A 23,341-nucleotide genomic window follows, 5' to 3' on the forward strand; every position below is an offset into this window, starting at 1 on the left:
AAACGACGGGAAAAATAGGGAAAAAGAAGAAAAAAAGGCGGAAAAAAGGGGAAAACCAGGAAAGAACAGGAAAAACCAAGGAAAAAAATGGGAAAAACTAGGAAACAACCAAGAAACAACCAGGAAATAAAGAGGAAACAACCAGGAAATAACTAGGAAATAACCAGGAAACAACCCGGAAATAACCACGAAACAACCAGGAAACAACCAGGAAATAAAGAGGAAACAACCAGGAAAAAACAGGAAAAACAGGAAATAACCAGGAAATAAAGAGGAAATAAAGAGGAAACAGCAAAGTCACGGACCGGGCTGCTGCTCTGTGTCCCGTCGCCGAGCCTCCCGGCTGCGCCGAGCGCTGCTTTTCCCGGGAAGCGGAGCTTTTCCCGGGGATTTTCCCGGGAACTCCTCCCGGCGGAGCCGCGGCCGCGTCGTCGTCGCTGCCGCCGAAGCTGGTGATGAAGGTGATCTTCTCCTCGTGGCCCACGGAGGGAGTGCGAGAGCGAGAGCGGGAGTCGGAGCTCGAGTCCGACGGCGAGCTGCGGCGGGAAACGAGCGCCGGGGATCGCCGGATTTTTGGGGGGGGAAATTCCCGGAAATTCGCGGGTTTCGGCAGGAAATTTCCGGGGTTGGGAGGGAAAGTCGCGGAAATTCCAGGGTTTTGGGAGGGAAATGATACCTGGAAATTTCCGGGTTTTGGGGAGGGAAATTCGTGGGTTTCGACAGGAAATTCGCGGATTTTGGGAGGGAAATTCCCAGAAATTCATGGGTTTTGGGAGGGAAATTCCTGGAAATTCACGGATTTCGACACGGAAATTCCCAGATTTTGGGAGGGAAATTCTCGGATTTCAGCACAGAAATTCTCCGATTTTGGGAGGGAAATTCCCGGAAATTCACGGGTTTTGGGAGGGAAATTCAAGGAAATTTCTGGGTTTTGGGAGGGAAATTCCCAGATTTCGGCACGGAAATTCACTGATTTTGGGAGGGAAATTCCTGAATTTTGGGAGGGAAATTCCCGGATTTTGGGAGGGAAATTCCCGGGTAAGGGAAGGAAATTCCCAGAAATTCCCTGGTTTTGGTACAGAAATTTGCAGATTTTGGGAGGAAAATTCAAAGAAATTCCCAGATTTTGGGAGGGAATTCCGAGATTTCAGTAGGGAAATTCCCGGATTTCAGCACAGAAATTCTCTGATTTTGGGAGGGAAATTCCTGGAAATTCATGGGGTTTGGGAGGGAAATTCCTGGATTTCGGTAAGGAAATTCCCATATTTTGGTAGAGAAATTCGTGGATTTCGACACATAAATTCTCCGATTTTGGGAGGGAAATTCCCGGAAATCTGTGGGTTTTGGGAGAGAAATTTGTGGAAATTTCCGGGTTTTGGGAGGGAAATTCCCAGAAATTCCCAGATTTCGGGAGGGAAATTCAAGGAAATTCCCAGATTTTGGGAGGGAAATTCCCAGAAATTCACGGATTTTGGGAGGGAATTTCCCAGAAATTCACTGATTTCAGCACAGAAATCCGTAGATTTTGGTACAGAAGTTCCCAAAATTTGGGACAGAAATTCCCTTGTTTGGGAGGGAAATTCTCAGATTTTGATAGGGAAATTCGTGGATTTTGGGAGGGAAATTCCCAGATTTCAGCACAGAAATTCCCAGATTTCAGCACAGAAATTCCCAGATTTCAGCACGGACATTCGTGGGTTTTGGGAGGGAAATTCCCAAACTTTGGTAGGAAAATTCCCAGATTTCAGCACAGAAATTGTGCTGGGATTTTGGTACAGAAATTCCCAGAATTTGGGAAGGAAACGCACAGAAATTCCCAGATTTTGGGAGGGAAATTCCCAGATTTTGGGAAGGAAATTCCCAGATTTAGGCAGGAAATTCCCAGATTTCGGAATGGGGAAATTCCCAGATTTCAGCAGGGAAATTTTAGCACAGAAATTCCCGGATTTTGGCAGGAAATTCCTGGATTTTGGGAGGGAAATTTTAGCTCAGAAATTCCTGGATTTCAGCAGGGAAATTCCCAGATTTTGGGAGGGAAATTCCCAGATTTTGGGAGGGAAATTCCCGGATTTTGGGAGGGAAATTCCCGGATTTTACCGTTTGTAAGGATCGTAGGTCGGGCTGTCTCGGCGAGCGTAGCTGGGGAAGAAAAAATTGGGATTAAAGAGAGAAAATAATCAGGATTTGAGGAAAAATGTTGGCATTGGGGAGAAAAAATTGGGATTGGGGGGAAAAAAATTGGGATTGGGGGGAAAATAGTTCGGAATTGGGGAGAAAAATAATGGGGATTTGGGGGAAAAAATGGGGATTTGGGGGAAAAATGGGGATTAGGGGAAAATGTGGGGATTTGGGAACTGTGGGGATTTGGGGAGAAAAAATAGGGATTGGGGAAAAATTGGGATTAGAGAGGAAAAATAATTGGGATTGGGAAGAAAGAATTGGAACTAGGATTAGAGAGGAAAAATAATGGGGATTTGGGGAAAAAATGGGGATTAGGGGGAAAAAGAATGGGGATTTGGGGAAAAATGTGGGAGATTTGGGAGAAAAATGTTGGGATTGGGGGTGAAAAAATGGGGATTTGGGGAAAAATGGGGATTTGTGGGAAAATGGGGATTTGTGGAAAAATGTGGGGATTTGGGGGAAATGTGGGGATTGGGGGAAAATAGTTGGCATTTGGGGAAAAAAGGAGTTGGGATTGGAGAAGAAAAAGTTGGGATTGGAGGAAAAATAATTGGGATTGGGGGAAAATAATCAGGATTTGGGGGAAAATGGGGATTTAGGGGAGAAAAAGTTGGGATTGGGGGGAAAATGAGATCACTGGGATGGACTGGGATGGACTGGGATGACTGGGATGGACTGGGATTGAACTGGGATGAACTGGGATGAACTGGGATTGAACTGAACTGGGATTGAACTGAACTGGGATGGACTGGGATTGAACTGGGATGAACTGGGATTGAACTGAACTGGGATGGACTGGGATTGAACTGGGATGAACTGGGATTGAACTGAACTGGGATGGACTGGGATTGAACTGGGATGAATCACTGGGATGAATCACTGGGATGGACTGGGATAACTGGGATGAAGTGGGATGGACTGGGATGAAGTGGGATGACTGGGATGGACTGGGATCAATCACTGGGATGGACTGGGATGATCACTGGGATGAACTCGGATGAACTGGGATGGACTGGGATGAACTGGGATGAACTGGGATGGACTGGGATCTCTGGGATCACTGGGATGACTGGGATTACTGGGATGGACTGGGATGAACGGGGATCACTGGGATGGACTGGGATGGTCACTGGGATGACTGGAATGAACTGGGATGAACTGGGATCACTGGGATGGACTGGAATGAACTGGGATCACTGGGATGGACTGGAATGAACTGGGATCACTGGGATGGACTGGAATGAACTGGGATGAACTGGGATTGAACTGGGATGATCACTGCGATGATCACTGGGATGACTGCCTGGGATCACTGGGATGACTGGGATCATCACTGGGATCATGACTAGGATGGACTGGGATGAACTGGGATCACTGGGATCATCACTGGGATGACTGGGATGAACTGGGATGACTGGGAACACTGCAATGACCACTGGGATGAACTGGGATAAACTGGGATGACTGGGATAACTGGGATGACGGAACATCACTGGGATCACTGGGATGGACTGGGATCATTGGGATGACTGACTGGGATGAACTGGGATGGACTGGGATGACTGGGAACATCACTGGGATCACTGGGATGACTGGGATGAACTGGGATGAACTGGGAATTCCCCCCAGCCCGGGATCTCACCTGGGTGGGCTGATTTTCCGACCTTTCAGCCTCTTCTCCCGAAATTCCCGGCGCTGCCGGCGGGATCGGCGACCCTGCGGGGTGGGAAAAGGGTTTTGGGATTTTCCAAAGGAATTCCAGAGTTTTGTGGGATTTTTTAAAGGAATTCCCAAGATTTTTGGCATTTTCTGAAGCAATTCCCCAGGTTTTTTGGGATTTTCCAAAGGAATTCCTGAGTTTTTGGGATTTTCCCAAGGAATTCCGGAGGTTTTTTGGATTTTCCGAAGGAATTCCCCAGTATTTTTGGATTTTCTGAGGTTTTTTTGGATTTTCCAATGGAATTCCCAAGTTTTTTTGGATTTTCTGAGGTTTTTTTAGATTTTCCCAAGGAATTCCTGAGTTTTTGGGATTTTCCGAAAGAATTCCTGAGTTTTTTTGGATTTTCCAAAGGAATTCCCAATTTTTTTTTGCATTTTCTGAAGGAATTCCCAAGTTTTTTTTATTTTCCAAAGCAATTCCCTAGTTTTTGGGGATTTTCCGAGTTTTTTTGGGATTTTCTGAAAGAATTCCCCCGTTTTTTTTTTTATTTTCCAAGGTTTTTTTGGGTTTTCCCAAGGAATTCCTGAGTTTTTTGGGATTTTCTGAAGCAATTCCCCAGGTTTTTTTGGATTTTCCCAAGTTTTTTGGGATTTTCCTGAGGAATTCCCGAGTTTTTTGGGAATTCCATAGTTTTTTTGGGATTTTCCAAAGCAATTCCCCAGTTTTTTGGGATTTTCCAAAGCAATTCCCCAGTTTTTTGGGATTTTCCCAAGGAGTTCCTGAGTTTTTTGGGAATTCCAGAGTTTTTTTGGGATTTTCTGAAGGAATTCCTGAGCTTTTAGAATTTTCCAAAGGAATTACCAAGTTTTTTGGTATTTTCCGCATTTTTTGGGATTTTCTGAAAGAATTCCCCAGTTTTTTTGGGATTTTCCCAGTTTTTTTGGGTTTTCCCATGGAATTCCTTATTGTTTTTTTTAAATTTTCTGAGTTTTTTTGGATTTTCTGAGGTTTTTTGGGGATTTTCCCAAGGAATTCCAGAGGTTTTTTTGATTTTTTTAAAGTTTTTTTGGGAATTTTCCGGAGGAATTCCCGGTTTTTTGGGAATTCCAGAGTTTTTGGGGATTTTCCGGAGGAATTCCCGGTTTTTTGGGATCTCACCGAGTACATTGCTTTCTCCTCCTCCAAGGCTTTGGCGTTTTTGATCGCTTCGGCTTCCTCCTTGTCCTTCCTCAGCATCCTTTTCCCAAAAAAATGGGATTAAAGTGGGAATTTTGGGATTTTTGGGAGTTTGGGGTTCTTGGGATTTTGGGGTTTTTCGGAGTTTGGGGGTTTTGGGATTTTGGGAGTTTGGGGTTTTTGGGATTTTTGAGTTTTTTGGGATTTTAGGATTTTGGGGAGTTTGGGATTTTTGGGAGTTTGGGATTTGTTAGGAGTGTTTGGGAGTTGGGGGTTTTGGGATTTTGGTTTTTGGGAGTTGGATTTTTGGGAGTTTGGGATTTTTGGGAGTTTTGGGTTTTTTGGGAATTTGGGATTTTTGGGAATTTGGGATTTTTGGGAGTTTGGGATTTTTGGGATTTTGGGATTTTTGGGACTTTGGGGTTTTGGGGAGTTTGGGGGTTTTGGGATTTTTGAGTTTTTTGGGATTTTAGGATTTTTGGGAGTTTTGGGATTTTTGGGAGTTTTGGGATTTTTGGGAGTTTGGGATTTTTGGGAGTTTGGGATTTTTGGGAATTTGGGATTTTTGGGAATTTGGGATTTCTGGAATTTTCCCCAAAGGCTTTGCTCGGCTTCCTCCTTGTCCTTCCTCAGCATCCTTTTCCCCAAAAAAATGGGATTAAAGTGGGAATTTTGGGATTTTTGGGAGTTTGGGGTTCTTGGGATTTTTGGGAATTTGGGGTTTTTGGGATTTTGGGATTTTTGGGACTTCGGGGTTTTTAGGAGTTTGGGGGTTTTGGGATTTTTGAGTTTTTTGGGATTTTAGGATTTTTGGGAGTTTGGGATTTTTGGGAGTTTGGGATTTTTGGGACTTTGGGATTTTTGGGATTTTGGGGTTTTTGGGACTTTGGGATTTTTGGGAATTTGGGATTTTTGGGAATTTGGGATTTCTGGAATTTTCCCCAAAGGCTTTGCTCGGCTTCCTCCTTGTCCTTCCTCAGCATCCTTTTCCCCAAAAAAATGGGATTAAAGTGGGAATTTTGGGATTTTTGGGTTTTTGGGATTTTTGGGTTTTTGGGATTTTGGGATTTTTGGGATTTTCCCCCAAGGCTTTGCTCAGCTTCCTCCTTGTCCTTCCTCAGCATCCTTTTCCCAAAAAAATGGGATTAAAGTGGGAATTTCGGGATTTTTGGGAGTTTGGGGTTCTTGGGATTTTGGGGTTTTTCGGAGTTTGGGGGTTTTGGGATTTTGGGAGTTTGGGGTTTTTGGGATTTTTGAGTTTTTTGGGATTTTAGGGAGTTTGGGATTTTTGGGAGTTTGGGATTTTTGGGATTTTGGGGTTTTTAGGAGTTTGGGGTTTTGGGGAGTTTGGGGGTTTTGGGATTTTTGGGTTTTTGGGAGTTGGATTTTTGGGAGTTTGGGATTTTTGGGAGTTTTGGGTTTTTTGGGAATTTGGGATTTTTGGGAATTTGGGATTTTTGGGAGTTTGGGATTTTTGGGAATTTGGGATTTTTGGGAATTTGGGATTTCTGGAATTTTCCCCAAAGGCTTTGCTCGGCTTCCTCCTTGTCCTTCCTCAGCATCCTTTTCCCAAAAAAAATGGGATTAAAGTGGGAATTTTGGGATTTTTGGGAGTTTGGGGTTTTTGGGATTTTGGGGTTTTTGGGAGTTTGGGGTTTTTAGGAGTTTGGGGTTTTGGGGAGTTTGGGGGTTTTGGGATTTTTGGGAGTTTGGGATTTTTGGGAGTTTGGGAGTTTGGGATTTCTGGAATTTTCCCCAAAGGCTTTGCTCGGCTTCCTCCTTGTCCTTCCTCAGCATCCTTTTCCCAAAAAAAATGGGATTAAAGTGGGAGTTTGGGGATTTTGGGAGTTTGGGGTTTTTGGGATTTTTGGGATTTTAAGATTTTTGGGAGTTTGGGATTTTTGGGACTTTTTGGGGTTTTGGGATTTTGGGATTTTTGGGAGTTTGGAGAAGGGAAACTGGGAAAGGGTTTGGGTTCTCCAAGGAAAGAAAAATGGGAAAAAATCCCAAGAAAAACCGGGATAAAAACCCAGGAAAAACGGGAAAAAAATCAGAAAAAAAATGGAAAAATGGGATAAAATCCTAAGGAAAAACGAGATAAAATCCCAAGAAAAAAGGGATAAAATCCCAAAGGAAAAATAGGACAAAATCAGAAGGAAAAACAGAGAAATGCGATAAAATCCCAAGGAAAAATGCGATAAAATCCTAAAGAAAAACAGGAAAAAATCAGAAAGAAAAATGGAAAAATGGGATAAAATCCCAAAGAAAAATGAGATAAAATCCCAAAGGAAAAAACGGAAAAAAATCAGAAAGGAAAATGGAAAAATGGGATAAAATCCCCCCAAAAAATGGGATAAAATCCCAAAGAAAAACAGAATAAAATCCCAAGGAAAAAAGGGATAAAATCCCATGGAAAAACAGGAAAAAAATCAGAAAGAAAAACAGAAAAATGGGATAAAATCTCAAAGAAAATGCGATAAAATCCCAAAGAAAAATGGGAAAAAATCAGAAGGAAAAACAGAAAAATGGGATAAAATCTCAAAGAAAATGCGATAAAATCCCAAAGAAAAATGGGAAAAAATCAGAAGGAAAAACAGAAAAAATCGGATAAAATCCCAAGGAAAACCAGGATGGTTTTGGTGGAACTTCCAGCCCAGGATTCCGGCTTTTCCCGAGGTTATTCCCGAGGTTATTCCCGAGGTTTTTCCCGAGGTTTTTCCAGGTTTTTTTGGGATTTTCCAGGTTTTTTTTGGGGATTCACCTGACGAAGTCTCCCTCGGCCATTCCGTAGGTCGTCGCCTGTTTGTTGAGATCAGCAACTTGCTCCTGGTTGAGCTCATCCACGTCCACCTCCACGTCTGGGAAAAACAGGGAAAAATCCATGGAAAATCCTGGAATTCCATGGAATTTGGACCCCAAAATCCATGGAAAAATCCTGGAATTCCACCCCAAAATCCATGGAAAAATCCAGGGAAAATCCATGGAAACATCCTGGAATTACATGGAATTTGGACCCCAAAAGCCATGGAAAAATCCTGGAATTCCACCCCAAAATCCAGGGAAAAATCCATGGAAAATCCGGGAAAATCCTGGAATTCTTCCCAGAATGACCCCAAAATCCATGCAAATCCCCATTCCACCTCCACGTCTGGGAAAAACAGGGAAAACTCCATGGAAAATCCTGGAATTCTGCCCAGAGCAATCCCAAAAACCATGGAAAAATCCAGGGAAAAATCCAGAGGAAAATCCATGGAAAACTCCATGGAAAAATCCAGGGGAAAATCCATGGAAAATCCTGGAATTTGGACCCCAAAATCCACGGAAAAATCCTGGAATTCCCAAGGAAAAATCCTGGAATTCCACCCCAAAATCCATGGAAAAATCCAGGGACAATCCATGGGAAAATCCTGGAATTCTGCCCAGAATGACCCCAAAATCCATGCAAATCCCCATTCCACCTCCATGTATGGAAAACAGGGAAAAATATCCAGGAAAACCCATGGAAAAATCCGGGAATTCTGCCCACAATAACCCCAAAACCCATGGAAAAGTCCATGGAAAAATCCAGGGGAAAATCCTGGAAAAATCCATGGAAAAATCCTGGAATTCCACCCAAAACAACCCCAAAACACATGGAAAATCCATGGAAAAATCCAGAGAAAGATCCTGGAATTCATGACCCCAGAATCCATCCCATGAAAAATCCTGGAATTCCCCCAAAATCCATGGAAAAATCCTGGAATTCCTCTCAGAATTACTCCAAAATCCACAGAAAAATCCATGGAAAAATCCTCAAATTCATGACCCCAAAATCCATCCCATGAAAAACCCTGGAATTTAATGGAATTTGGACCCGAAAACCCATGGAAAAATCCTGGAATTCCACCCAGAATGATCCCAAAACCCACAGAAAATCCATGGAAAAATCCAGGGAAAAATCCATGGAAAATCCGGGAAAATCCTGGAATTCTGCCCGGAATGATCCCAAAATCCATGCAAATCCCCATTCCACCTCCACGTCTGGGAAAAACAGGGAAAAATCCATGGAAAATCCTGGAATTCTGCCCAGAATGATCCCAAAAACCATGGAAAAATGCAGGGAAAAATCCAGAGGAAAATCCATGGAAAAATCCAGGGGAAAATCCATGGAAAAATCCATAGAATTCTGCTTGGAATGACCTCAGAATCCACCCCATGAAAAATCCTGGAATTCCCCCAAAACCCACGGAAAAATCCTGGAATTCCCATGGAAAAATCCTGGAATTCTGCCCAGAATGACCCCAAAATCCATGGAAAAATCCAGGAATTCTGCCCAGAATGACCCCAAAATCCATGCAAATCCCCATTCCACCTCCACGTCTGGGAAAAACAGGGAAAAATCCATGGAAAATCCTGGAATTCTGCCCAGAATGATCCCAAAAATCATGGAAAAATGCAGGGAAAAATCCAGGGAAAATCCATGGAAAACTCCATGGAAAAATCCATGGAAAAATCCACGGAAAAATCCATAGAATTCTGCTTGGAATGACCTCAGAATCCACCCCATGAAAAATCCTGGAATTCCCATGGAAAAATCCTGGAATTCCCCCAAAACCCATGGAAAAATCCTGGAATTCCACCCAGAACGACCCCAAAATCCACAGAAAAATCCATGGAAAAATCCTGGAATTCATGACCGCAAAATCCAGGGGAAAATCCTGGAATTCCACCCAGAATGATCCCAAAACCCACAGAAAATCCATGGAAAAATCCAGGGAAAAATCCATGGAAAATCCATGGAAACATCCTGGAATTCTGCCCAGAACGACCCCAAAATCCATGGAAAAATCCATGGAAAAATCCATGGAAAATCCATGGAAAAATCCTGGAATTCTGCCCAAAATGACCCCAAAATCCATGCAAATCCCCATTCCACCTCCACGTCTGGAAAAAACAGGGAAAAATATCTGGGAAAATCCATGGAAAATCCTGGAATTTGGACCCCAAAAGCCATGGAAAAATCCTGGAATTCCCAAGGAAAAATCCTGGAATTCCACCCCAAAATCCATGGAAAAATCCAGGGACAATCCATGGAAACATCCTGGAATTCCATGGAATTTGGACCCCAAAATCCATTCCATGGAAAAATCCTGGAATTCTTGACCACAAAACCCACGGAAAACTCCTGGAATTCCATGGAATTTGGACCCCAAAATCCAAGGAAAAGTCCCAGAATCCATGGAAAACTCCTGGAATTCATGACCCCAAAATCCAGGGAAAAATCCATGGGAAAATCCTGGAATTCTGCCCAGAATGATCCCAAAAACCATGGAAAAATGCAGGGAAAAATCCAGGGAAAATCCATGGAAAAATCCATAGAATTCTGCTTGGAATGACCTCAGAATCCACCCCATGAAAAATCCTGGAATTCCCATGGAAAAATCCTGGAATTCCCCCAAAATCCATGGAAAAATCCTGGAATTCCCATGGAAAAATCCTGGAATTCCGCCCAGAACGACCCCAAAATCCACGGAAAAATCCAGGGAAAAATCCTGGAATTCCACCCAGAATGATCCCAAAACCCACAGAAAATCCGTAGAAAAATCCATGGAAAAATCCATGGAAAATCCATGGAAACATCCTGGAATTCTGCCCAGAATGACCCCAAAATCCATGCAAATCCCCATTCCACCTCCACGTCTGGGAAAAACAGGGAAAAATATCCGGGAAAATCCTGGAATTCCATGGAATTTGGACCCCAAAATCCACGGAAAAATCCTGGAATTCCCAAGGAAAAATCCTGGAATTCATGACCCAAAAATCCATGGAAAAATCCTGGAATGACCCCAAAATCCATCCCATTGAAAAAACCTGGAATTCCGCCCAGAACGACCCCAAAACCCACGGAAAAATCCTGGAACGACCCCAAAATCCATGGAAAAATCCCAAAAATCCACAGAAAAACCCATGGAAAAATCCTGGAACGACCCCAAAACCCACGGAAAAATCCTGGAATTCCCATGGAAAAATGCTGGAATTCCGCCCAGAATGACCCGAAAATCCATGGAAAAATCCCCAAAATCCATGGAAAAAATCCCAAAATCCACAGAAAAATCCTGGAATTCTGCCTGGAACGACCCCAAAATCCATGGAAAAATCCTGGAACGACCCCAAAATCCATGGAAAAATCCTGGAATTCTGCCCAGAACGACCTCAAAACCCATGGAAAAATCTCCAAAATCCATGGAATTTGGACCCCAAAATTCTCAAAATCTACGGAAAATTCCCCAATAATCCACGGAAAAATCCCCAAAAATCCACAGAAAAATCCCAAAATCCCCAAAATCCCCAAAATTCCCGTTACCGATATCCGGGATGACCTCATCCCCGTCGGAGTTGGACTCTTCCTCCGACTCCTCCTCCCCTGGGCGCTTTGGAAAATCCCTGAATTCCCCCAAAACCCATGGAAAAATCCCAAAACCCATGGAAAAATCCTGGAATTCTGCCCAAAATCCATGGAAAAATCTTGGAATTCTGCCCAGAATGACCCCAAAATCCATGGAAAAATCCCCAAAATCCATGGAAAAAATCCCAAAATCCACAGAAAAATCCTAGAATTCTGCCTGGAACGACCCCAAAATCTATGGAAAAGTCCCAAAATCCATGGAAAAACCCCAAAATGTGTGAAAAAATCCCCAAAAATCCACAGAAAAATCCCAAAAATCTACGTAAAAAACCCCAAAAATCCACAGAAAAATCCCCAAAAATCCACAGAAAAACCCCAAAAATCCACAGAAAAATCCCAAAAATCCACAGAAAAATCCCCAAAAATCCACGGAAAAATCCCGGAATTCCCCCAAAAATCCACAGAAAAATCCCGGAATTCCCCCAAAAATCCACAGAAAAATCCCCAAAATTCCCAAAATTCCCAAATTCCCGTTACCAATATCCGGGATGACCTCATCCCCGTCGGAGTTGGACTCTTCCTCCGACTCCTCCTCCTCTCCAGGTCTCTTTTCCAGGGAATTCTGCAGCTCCTCCACAGTGCTGTCCTCGTACGTGTAGCCGATGGAAGCTTTCTTCTCTGCCAGCCTGGCAAATTTGGGGGAAAATCCCAAAAAAATTGGGGTTTTTGGGGGTAAAATGGGGTTTTGGGGGGAAAAAATGGGGTTTCTGAGGTGGAATTTTAATGGAAAATGGGATTTCTAAGGTGGAATTCTGAGGAAAAATGGGATTTTTGTGATGAAAAATAGAATGTGCAAATTGGAATTTTAAGGGAAAATGGGATTTTGGGGGGAAAAAATGGGATTTTGAAGGGAAAAAATGGGATTTTGGGGGGAAAAATGGGATTTCTAAGGTGGAATTCTAAGGGAAAATCGGATTTTGAGGGGAAAAAATGGAATTTATATGGGAAAAATGGGGTTTTGGGGGAAAAAATGGGATTTTTGGGGGAAAAATGGGATTTCTAAGGTGGAATTCTAAGGGAAAATGGGATTTTGAGGGAAAAAATGGGAATTCTAAGGTGGAAGTCTAAGAGGAAATGGGATTTTTTGGGGGGAAAATGGGATTTTGAGGAGAAAATTGGGATTTCTAAGGTGGAATTCTAAGGGAAAATGGGATTTGGAGGAGAAAAAATGGGATTTTGGCAGAAAAATGGGATTTCTGAGGTGGAATTCTAAGGGAAAATGGGATTTTGAGGGGAAAAACAGGATTTTGAGGGGAAAAAATGGGATTTTGGGGGGAAAAATGGGATTTTGGGAGGAAAAAATGGGAATTCTAAGGTGGAATTCCACGAAAAAATGGGATTTTGGGGGGAAAAATGGGATGTTTGGGGGGAAAAATTGGATTTTGGTGGAAAAAAATGGGATTTTGAAGGAAAAATGGGGTTTTGGGGAGAAAAAATGGGATTTTGGGAGGAAAAATGGGAAACCTAAGGTGAAATATTTATGGAAAATGGGATTTCCGAACTGGAATTCTAAAGGAAAATGGGATTTTGAGGTGGAATTCTAAAAACCAGAGCTTTTCCCAGGATGATTTTGGTGGAAATTCCATCACAGAAATGAGGGAAAAAAACCAGAATTATTTGGTTCTCCCGAATTGGGAAAATCCAGAAAAACCAGAATGATTTGGTTTTCCCAAACTGGGATCTTTCCCAACCTTTTTCCTCCCCAAATTCCCCCAAATTCCCAATTTTTCTCACTTTTTCTTCTCGTCCTCGTTGGGTCTCTGCAGGCCGCCGTAGAGCTCGTCGATGTAGATCTGGTAGAGACATTGCTCCTCCGAGACTGGAAATGGGGAAAAATGGGGAAAAAATGGGGAAAAATGGGAAAAAAATGGGGAAAAATGGGGAAAAAATGGGAAAAATGGGGAAAAAATAGGGAAAAAAAGGTGGAAAAGGGCGAAAAGTGGGGGAAAAAAGGTGAAAAAAAGGTGGAAAAATGGGGAAAATGGGGAAAAATGGGGAAATAATGGGGAAATAATGGGGAAATAATTGGAAATAAAAAAAATTAGAAATAATGGGAAAATAATGGGGAAAATGGAGAAAAAAATGGGGAAAATGGGGCAATAATGGGGAAATAATGGGGAATAATGGGGAAATAATGGGGAAATGGGGACAAAAGGTGGAAAACGGCGAAAATTGGGTGGAAAAATGGGGAAAAAATGGTAAAAATGGGGAAATGGAGGAAAAATGGGGAAAATGGGGAAATAATGGGGGAATAATGGGGAAATGGAAATGGGAAAATAATGGGAAAATAATGGGGAAAATGTGGGGAAAAAAAGGGAAAATGGGAAAATTGGGGAAAATAATGGGGAAAATGGGGAAAAAATGGAAATTAAAAAATTGAAAAATGGGAAAATAATGGGGAAAATGGGGAAATATAAGGGGAAAATGGGGAAAATAAGGGGGGAAAAATGGGGGGAAAAAGGTGGAAAAAAGGGGAAAAATGGGAAAAAATGGGGGAAATAATGGGGGAAAAGTGGGAAAAAATGGGGGAAAAAAGGTAGAAAAATGGGGAAAATAATGGGGAAATAATGGGGAAAAAAGGGCAAAAAGGGGGGAAAAAAGGTGAAAAAAAGGTGGAAAAATGGGGAAAAATGGAAAAATAATGGGGAAAATGGGGAAAAATAATAGGGGAAATAATGGGGAAAAAATGGGGAAAAAATGGGAAAAATGGGGAGATGGGGAAAATGGGAAAATGGGGGAAAATAATGGAAAAATGGAGAAAAAGGGCAAAAAGTGGGGGAAAAAAGTGAAAAGGTGGAAAATGGGGAAAAAATGGAAAATAATGGGGAAAATGGGGAAAAATGGGGAAAAATGAGGGAAAAATGGGAAAAAAAAAATAAAAATTGGAAATAATGGGAAAATAATGAGGGAAAATGGGGAAAAATAATGGGGGAAATGGGGAAAAATGGGAAAATAATGGGGGAAATGGGAAAAAATGGGGGAAATGGGCAAAATGGGAAAAAATAGTGAAAAAAGGGCAAAAAGTGGGGGGAAAAAGGTGAAAAAAGGTGGGAAAATGGGGAAAAATGGTAAAAATGGGGAAATGGAGGAAAAATGGGGAAAATGGGGGGAAATCATGGGGGAATAATGGGGGAAATGGGGAAAATGGGGAAAAATAATGGGGAAAATAATGGGGAAAATAATGGGGAAAAATGGGGAAAAATGGGGAAAAAATTGGAAATAAAAAAAAATTGGAAATAATGGGAAAATAATGGGAAAATAATGGGGGAAATGGGGAAATATAATGGGAAAAATGGGGAAAATAATGGGGAAAAATGGGGGAAAATTGGGGGAAAAAGGTGAAAAAAGGTGGAAAATGGGGGAAATAATGGGGAAAAAGGGGGGAAATGGGGAAAAAGGTGGAAAATGGGAAAAAATGGTAAAAATGGAAATGGAGGAAAAATGGGGAAAATGGGGGGGAAAATGGGGAAATAATGGGGAAAAATAATGGGGAAAATAATGGGGGAAATAATGGGGAAATAATGGGGAAATAATGGGAAAAATGGGAAAAATGGGGGAAAAAAGGTGAAAAAAGGTGGAAAAATGGGGAAAAAAATGGAAAAATAATGGGGAAAATGGGGAAATGGGGAAAAATGGGGAAAAATGGGGGAAAAATTGGAAATAAAAAAATAAAAATTGGAAATAATGGGAAAATAATGGAAAAATGGAGAAAAATAATGGGGGAAATGGGGAAATAATGGGAAAATAATGGGGGAAATGGGAAAAAAATGGGGGAAATGGGCAAAATGGGAAAAAATAGTGAAAAAAGGGCAAAAAGTGGGGGGAAAAGGTGAAAAAGGTGGGAAATGGGGAAAAAATGGAAAAATGGGGAAATGGAGGAAAATGGGGAAATGGGGGGAAAATGGGGAATAATGGGGAATGGGAAATGGGGAAAAAAAATGGGGAAATAATGGGGAAAATAATGGGGAAAAATGGGGGAAAAATGGGGAAAAAATGGGGAAAATAATGGGGAAAAAATGGGGAAAATAATGGGGAAAATGGGAGGAAATAATGGGGGAAAAATGGGGAAAATAAGGGGGGAAAAATGGGGGGAAAAAGGTGGAAAAAAGGTGGAAAAATGGGGAAAAATGGGGGAAATAATGGGGGAAAAAAGGGGAAAAAATGGGGAAAAACGGTAGAAAAATGGGGAAAATAATGGGGAAATAATGGGGAAAAAAGGGCAAAAAGCGGGGGAAAAAAGTGAAAAAAAGGTGGAAAAATGGGGAAAAATGGAAAAATAATGGGGAAAATGGGGAAAAATAATAGGGGAAATAATGGGGAAAAAATGGGGAAAAAATGGGAAAAATGGGGAGATGGGGAAAATGGGAAAATGGGGAAAAATAATGGGGAAATAATGGAGAAAAAAGGGCAAAAAGTGGGGGAAAAAAGTGAAAAAAGGTGGAAAAATGGGGAAAAAATGGAAAAATAATGGGGAAAATGGGGAAAAATGGGGAAAAATGAGGAAAAAATGGGAAATAAAAAAATAAAAATTGGAAATAGTGGGAAAATAATGGGAAAAGTGGGGAAAAATAATGGGGAAAATGGGGAAAAATCAGGAAAATTAGGGGAAAAAGGGTAAAAAGTGGGGGAAAAAAGGTGGAAAAAAGGTGGAAAAATGGGGGAAAATGGGGGGAAATGGGGAAAATGGGGAACATGGGAAAAATGGGGAAAAATCATGGCGAAAAAATGAGGGAAAAATGGGGGAAAATAATGGGGGAAAATGGGGAAAAAATGAGGAAAAATGGGAAAAAGAACAATGGGAATGAAAGGGGGGGAGGTGAGTAAAAAATGGGAATAAAGGGAGGAAAGGGAATTTTAAAAATGGAAAATTTCTTTTTCTCATTCCCTCCCTAATTCCCATTTTTCCCATTCCCTCCCTAATTCCCACTTTTAAATTTCCCATTTCCTCCTTTATTCCCATTTTTCTTTTCCCATTCCCTCCCTAATTCCCATTTTTTCCCATTTCTCCCCATTTTAAATTCCCATTTTTCCCCCATTTTTCCCATTTCCCTTCTCCCCATTTCCCTCCATTTCTCCCCATTTTTTCCTTCCCATTCCTCCCTCTTTTCCCTGAATCCCTGAGATCCCCCAGAGGGGTTGGAATTCCCAAAGAATTTAGGGAAAAAAAAGGGGAAAAAGGAAAATAAAAAGGAACTCACTGCCGGCGAAGTCGTTCTGCACCAGGCCGCGGTAACGTTCGTAATTGCATTTGCGCTCGTCAGATTCCTGCTCTGGGGAGCTGAAAAACAGGAATTCTGAGGGGATTTGGGGAGAAAAACTGGGATTTTGGGGATTAAAGATGGATTTTGGGGTCTAAAGAGGGATTTTATGGGGATTTGAGGGGAAAAAAGTGGATTTTTGGGGTCTTCCCCCTCAGACTTGCATTTGCGCTGGATGGATTCCTGCTCTGGGGAGCTGAAAAACAGGAATTCTGAGGGGATTTGGGGATCAAAACTGGAATTTCCAGGGTTTAAAGGTGGATTTTGGGGTCTAAAGAGGGATTTTATGGGGATTTGAGGGGAAAAAAGTGGATTTTTGGGGTCGCCAGCCTGGTAGTTGCATTTGCGCTCATCTGATACCTGCTGTGGGGAGCTGAAAAATGGGAATTCTGAGGGGATTTTGGGAGAAAAACTGGGATTTTGGGGATTAAATATGGATTTTGGGGTCCAAAGAGGGATTTTATCCTAAAAACGTGGGGATTTGGGGGCAAAAAAAGTGGATTTTTGGGGTTTGCGGCCTTGTAGTTGCATTTGCGCTCGTCGGATTCCTGCTCTGGGGAGCTGAAAAACGGGAATTCTGAGGGGATTTTGGGAGAAAAACTGGGATTTCCAGGGTTCAAGATGCATTTTAGGGTCCAAACAGGGATTTTGTCCTAAAACATTGGGGATTTTGGGGGAAAAAGGTGGATTTTGGGGGGAAAATGTTGGATTTTTCGGGTCTCCCCCCTCAGACTTGCATTTGCGCTCGACTGATTCCTGCTGTGGGGAGCTGAAAAAATGGGAATTCTGAGGGGATTTTGGGATCAAAACTGGGATTTTCGGGATTAAAGATGGATTTTGTAGTCTAAAGAGAGATTTTGTCCTAAAAAAAAGGTGGATTTTGGGGGAAAAAAGGTGGATTTTTGGTGTCTCCAGCCTTGCAGTTGAATTTGCATTCGTTGGATTCCTGCTGTGGGGAGTTGAAAAACGGGAATTCTGAGGGGATTTTGCGAGAAAAACTGGGATTTCAATAATTAAAGGTGGATGTTAAAGTGCAAAAGTAAGTTTGGGAGAAAAAAATGGGGATTTTTGGGGGAAAAAAGTGGATTTTTGGGATTTACGGCCTTGTAGTTGCTTTTGCGCTCGTCGGATTCCTGCTGTGTGGAGCTGAAAAAACAGGAATTCTGAGGGTATTTTGGGAGAGAAACTGGGATTTCAGGGATTAAATATGGACTTTAAGGATCCAAAGTGGATTTTATGGATTCAAAGATGAATTTGGGGGGGAAAAAGTGGATTTTTGGGGTCACTGGCCTTGCAGTTGCAGTTGCGCTCGTCGGATTCCTGCTGTGGGGAGCTGAAAAACGGGAATTCTGAGGGGATTTTGGGAGAAAAACTGCGATTTTAGGGATTAAATATGGATTTTAGGGATCCAAAGCAGATTTCCAGCAACCAAAGGTGCATCTCATGGATAGAAAGGGGAATTTTGGGGCTCAAAAGGTGGATTTTTTTGGGATTTTGGGGCTCAAACCATTGCATTTAGGACTCCCAAACCAATCCCACCCCCAAATCTTTGGGAATTTTTGGGATTTCCTTACGTGGGGCTGAGCAGCGCCGGGCTGTACATGGGGATGAAGTCGAGGTGAGCTCTGACATCAAACCTGTCGATCATGTTGTTGGTATCTCCCTGCCAGGGCATCCTGGGGGAAAAATGGGATTTGGGATGGGAAAAAAAAAGGGAATTACAGCCTGGGATGGGTGGGATTTGCAGCTTGGTGGTGGGGGAAAAACGGGAGATGGTTGGGGGAAAAATTCCTGAGAATTTACCCAAAATTTTTTCAAAATACTCTCAAAATTCAACCAAAAATTCCCTCAAAGTTCACCCAAAATTCCCTCCAAACTGCCTCCAAAAATTCCCTCAAAATTCACCCAAAATTCCCTCCAAACTGCCTCCAAAAATTCCCTCAAAATTCTCTCCAAATTACTTCAAAATTCAACAAAAATTCCCTCAAAATTTTTTTCAAATTACCCCAAAATTGCCCCCAAATTCCCTCAAAATCGCCTCAAAATTCCCTCAAAATTCAACCAAAAATTCCCTCAAAATTCCCTCCAAATTCCCAAAAGAAATCCTCTCAAAATTCCCCCCAAATCCTCCCAGAATTCCCTCAAAATTCTCTCCAAATTCCCTCGAAATTCAACCAAAATTCCCCTCAAAATTCCCGCCAAAAAAAACCCAAAATTGCCTCCAAATTCCCCCAAAATCTCTCCAAAATTCCCATCAAAACTCCCCCAAAATTTCCCCAAAAAGTCCCTCAAAATTCAACCAAAATTCCCCCAAATTCCCTCCAAATTCCCAATATTCTCCTCAAAATTCTCTCAAAATCCCTCAAAATTCTCAATTCAAAAATTCCCCCAAAATCCCCTCAAAATTCCCCACATATTGCCGAAAAATTCTCTCCAAGTTCCCTCAATATTCCCTCAATATTCCCTCAAAATTCCCCTGAAAATTCCCCAAAATTCCCTCAAAATGCCCCCAAAATTCCCTCAATTGTCCCTCAATATTCCCTCAATATTCCCCCAAAATTCCCTCAAATTCCCCCCAAATTCTCTCAAAATTTCCCCAAAATTCCCTCAACTGTCCCTCAAAATTCCCCCAAAATCCTTCAAAATCTCTCCAAAATTTTCTCCAAATCCCCTCAAAATTCCCACAAAATCCCCCCAAAATCTCCCCAAAATCCCCCCAAAATTCCCTCAATATTCCCTCAAAATTCCTGGATAAAATTCCCACTTTCTCACTCACATGTTGACAGGGCTCTCGGCAGCCAAAGCCACGGCAGAGTCGAGGTGCACCTTGCAGGCTCGGCCGTGAACCTGCAGGAACTGCGCCGGGTCCTTCTTCTGGAAAAATCCCAAAATTATGGGGTCAGGGAATGGGGAAAAAATTGGGAATGATCCCCGAGGGGGTGGGAGAAATTCTGGGAAAAGGGGGATTGGGGAGATGGGAAAGGGAGAGCTGGAATTCTGGGGAAAAGGGGAGTTCTGGGGCGGAATTCCAAGGAAATTTGGAATTTCTTTGGGTCCTTCTTCTGGAAAAATCCCAAAATTATGGGGTTAGGGAATGGGAAAAATAGTGGGAATAAGGGGAGAAAATCTGGGAATAGGGGGGAGAAATTCTGGGAAGAAACCCTGGGAAAAGAGGGATTGGGGAGCAGAATTCCAAGGAAAATCGGTGGGCAAAAAAGTCAGGAAAAATAAGATTTCCAAGGAAAATTGGGATCCCAAAATTCAGGGGAAAGAGGAGTTCTGGAGCAAAATTCCAAGGAAAAATGGGAGCCCCAAAATTCAGGAAAAAAAAGAAGAATTCCAAGGAAAACTGGGAGCCTCAAGGTGAAATTCCAAGGAGAAATGGGAACCCAAAATTCAGGAAAAAAACCAAAATTCCAAGGGAATTTGGGGTCACAAAACTCGGAATTCTCAGGTTGAATTCCGAGGAAAATTGGGAGTCTTGAGGTAAAATTCCAAGGAAAAATGAAGTCCCAAAATTCAGGGAAAAAGAAGAATTCCAAGGAAAATTGGGAACCCAAAACTCAGGGAATAAAGAAGAATTCCGAGGAAAATTGGGAACCCAAAATTCAGGGAAAAGAGGAATTCTGGGACAGAATTCCAAGGAAAAATGGGAGCCAGAACCCTCCAAACTGGTCAGGGACCCTTCAGACTGGTCCAAACTGGTCTAAACTGGTTCAAACTGGTCCCAAACTGGGTTCAAACTGGTCCCAAACTGCTCCAAACTGGTCTAAACCATCCCAAACTGGTCCAGAACCCCTCAAACTAGTTCAAACTGGTCTAAACTGGTCCCAAACTGGGTTCAAACTGCTCCCAACTCATCCCAAACTGGTCCCAAACTGGTCTAAACTGGTTCAAACTCTCCCAAACTGGTCCCAACTGGGTTCAAACTGCCCCAAACTGGTCCCAAACTGGTCTAAACTGGTCCCAAACTGGTTCAAACTGGTTTCAAACTGGTCTAAACTGGACCCAAACCGGTCCCAAACTGCTCCAAACTGGTCTAAACTGGTCCCAAACTGGTCCCAACTCATCCCAAACTGTCCCAAACTGGTCTAAACTGGTCCCAACCCATCCCAAACTGGTCCCAAACTGCTCCAAACTGGTCTAAACTGGTCCCAAACTGCTCCAAACTGGGTTCAAACTGATCCCAAACTGCTCCAAACTGGTCCAGAACCCCTCAAACTGGTTCAAACTGGTCTAAACTGGTCCAAACTGCTCCAAACTGATCTAAACTGGTCCCAAACTGCTCCAAACTGGTCTAAACTGGTCCAAACTGGTCCCAACTGGGTTCAAACTGGTCCCAAACTGCTCCAAACTGATTCAAACTGGTCCCAAACTGCTCCAAACTGGTCTAAACTGGACCCAAACTGCTCCAAACTAGTCTAAACTGGTCCCAAACTGGGTTCAAACTGGTCTAAACTGGTCCCAAACTGGTCTAAACTGCTCCCAAACTGGTCTAAACTGCTCCAAACTGGTCCCAAACTGGTCCCAACTCATCCCAAACTGGTCCAAACTGGTCCCAACTCATCCCAAACTGGTTCAAACTGGTCCAAACTGGTCCCAACTCATCCCAAACTGGTCCCAACTCATCCCAAACTGTCCCAAACTGCTCCAAACTGGTCTAAACTGGTTCAAAACTGGTCCCAACTCATCCCAAACTGGTCCAAACTGGTTCAAACTGGTCCCAAACTCATCCCAAACTGGTCCCAAACCGGCCCAAACCGGTTTCTCCCCCCCGGCAGCTCACGATTTTCTCGTAGTACTCGCGGCGCCGCTCGGCCCGCTTCTTGTAATCCACCATCATCCCGCGCAGCTTGCGCTCGTGCTTCCGCGCCTCGTGCCACATCCCGCCCCGCCGGGAGGGTCCAGAATGTTCCACAGGCTGCCGGAACCTTCCAGGGACTTCTAGGGGCTGTTAGAAGGTTCCAGAAGCTTTCCAGAGGCGTTCCAGAAGCTTTCCAGAAGGTTTCAGAAGGTTCTAGAAGGTTTCTGGAAGGTTCCAGAGGCTTCCAGGGACTTCTAGAGGCTGTTAGAAGGTTCCAGAAGCTTTCCAGAAGGTTCCAGAAGGTTCTAGAGGGTTTCCAGAAGGTTCCAGAGGCTTCCAGGGACTTCTAGAGGTTGTTAGAAGGTTCCAGAAGCTTTCCAGAAGCTTTCCAGAAGGTTCCAGAAGCTTTCCAGACGGTTTCCGGAAGGTTCCAGAGGCTTCCAGGGACTTCTAGAGGTTGTTAGAAGGTTCCAGAAGCTTTCCAGAAGCTTTCCAGAAGGTTCCAGAAGCTTTCCAGACGGTTTCCGGAAGGTTCCAGAGGCTTCCAGGGACTTCTAGAGGTTGTTAGAAGGTTCCAGAAGCTTTCCAGAAGCTTTCCAGAAGGTTCCAGAAGCTTTCCAGACGGTTTCCGGAAGGTTCCAGAGGCTTCCAGGGACTTCTAGAGGCTGCCAGAAGGTTCCAGAAGCTTTCCAGAAGCTTTCCAGAAGCTTTCCAGAATGTTCTAGAAGGTTCCAGAAGAATTCCAGAAGCTTTCCAGAAGCTTCTAGAGGATTCTGAGAAGGTTCCAGGTTTCCAGAAGGTTTCCAGAAGGTTTCCAGAAAGTTCCCCTGAAGCTTTTCAGAAGGTTCTAGAAGCTTCCAGAGGCTTTCCAGAAGCTTTCCAAAAGGTTCCAGAAGATTCCAAGAAGGTTCCAAGAAAGTCCCAGAAAGTTTCCAGAATCTTCCCAGAAAGTTTCAGGAGGTTCTAGAAGGTTCCAGGGACTTCCAGAAGGTCCCAGAAGGTTCCAGAAGCTTTCCAGAAGATTCCAAGAAGGTTCCAGAAAGTTCCACAATATTCTAGAAGCTTCCAGAAGTTTTCCAGAAGCTTTCCAGAAGGTTCCAGAAGCTTTCAGAGACTTCCAGAGGCCTCCAGAAGGTTCCAGAAGGTTCCAAGAGTCAGGGAGGGAAAAAAGGGGGAAAAAAAGGGGGAAAAAGGGGGAAGAGGAAGTTGTTCCTGCGAGGAAAAAAAAGAGAAATTTTAGGGAATGTGGGAAATGTGGGAATTGAAAATCATGTGATTTTGTAATTTATATTTCTATAAATTTATATTTATTTAAATTATATTTAAATAAATTAAATGAAATGTTGAAAGGATGGGAGGAAAAAAATGGGAATTTAAAATATGGGGAAAATGGGAATTTAAAATAATGTGATTTTGTATTGTATTTAAATAAATTATATTTAAATGAAATGTTGAAAGGATGGGAGGAAGAAAAAAAGGGAATTTAAATATGGGAAAAATAGGATTTTTAGGGAATGTGGGGAAAGTGGGAATTGAAAATAATGTGATTTTGTATTGTATTTAAATAAATTCTATTTAAATGAAATGTTGAAAGGATGGGAGGAAGAAAAAAAGGGAATTTAACATGGAAAAATAATATAAAATAATAGAATATAATATATATTTGCATAATATAATAAAAATAACAAAATAAAATATAATATAAAAGAATAAATATATAATATTAAAAATGTGGTGAACATAATATTAATATATGTATGGTAAAATAATATATAATAAAATATAATATAATATAATATAATATAATAAAATATAAT

At 42.3% G+C, this 23,341-nt stretch overlaps 1 protein-coding gene and 1 long non-coding RNA gene across 2 annotated transcripts; both read right to left on the reverse strand.

Annotated features, from left to right (window-relative positions):
* Positions 1 to 260: 260 nt before the first annotated feature.
* On the reverse strand, positions 261 to 21,722 carry LOC146422209 (CLK4-associating serine/arginine rich protein-like; the record flags this gene model as incomplete). Its single annotated transcript, XM_085046715.1, has 11 exons — positions 21,507 to 21,722; positions 19,497 to 19,594; positions 18,295 to 18,396; positions 16,661 to 16,740; positions 13,197 to 13,281; positions 11,940 to 12,088; positions 7,779 to 7,875; positions 5,000 to 5,078; positions 3,824 to 3,897; positions 2,098 to 2,139; positions 261 to 536 (listed from the first exon to the last, which is right to left on the reverse strand). Coding segments are annotated over exons 1-11 (1,181 nt in total), but the record flags the coding sequence as incomplete, so codon positions are not given.
* LOC146422210 (uncharacterized) lies at positions 20,419 to 21,459 on the reverse strand. The gene is made up of 3 exons (XR_014848225.1): positions 20,661 to 21,459; positions 20,578 to 20,620; positions 20,419 to 20,452 (listed from the first exon to the last, which is right to left on the reverse strand). It is a non-coding gene; the product is annotated as an uncharacterized LOC146422210 (long non-coding RNA).
* Positions 21,723 to 23,341: the final 1,619 nt, after the last annotated feature.

This window comes from Lichenostomus cassidix, unplaced genomic scaffold, assembly GCF_008360975.1.
Source record: "Lichenostomus cassidix isolate B80296 unplaced genomic scaffold, HeHo_3.0 HiC_scaffold_58, whole genome shotgun sequence".
Taxonomy (NCBI): Eukaryota; Metazoa; Chordata; class Aves; order Passeriformes; family Meliphagidae; genus Lichenostomus; species Lichenostomus cassidix.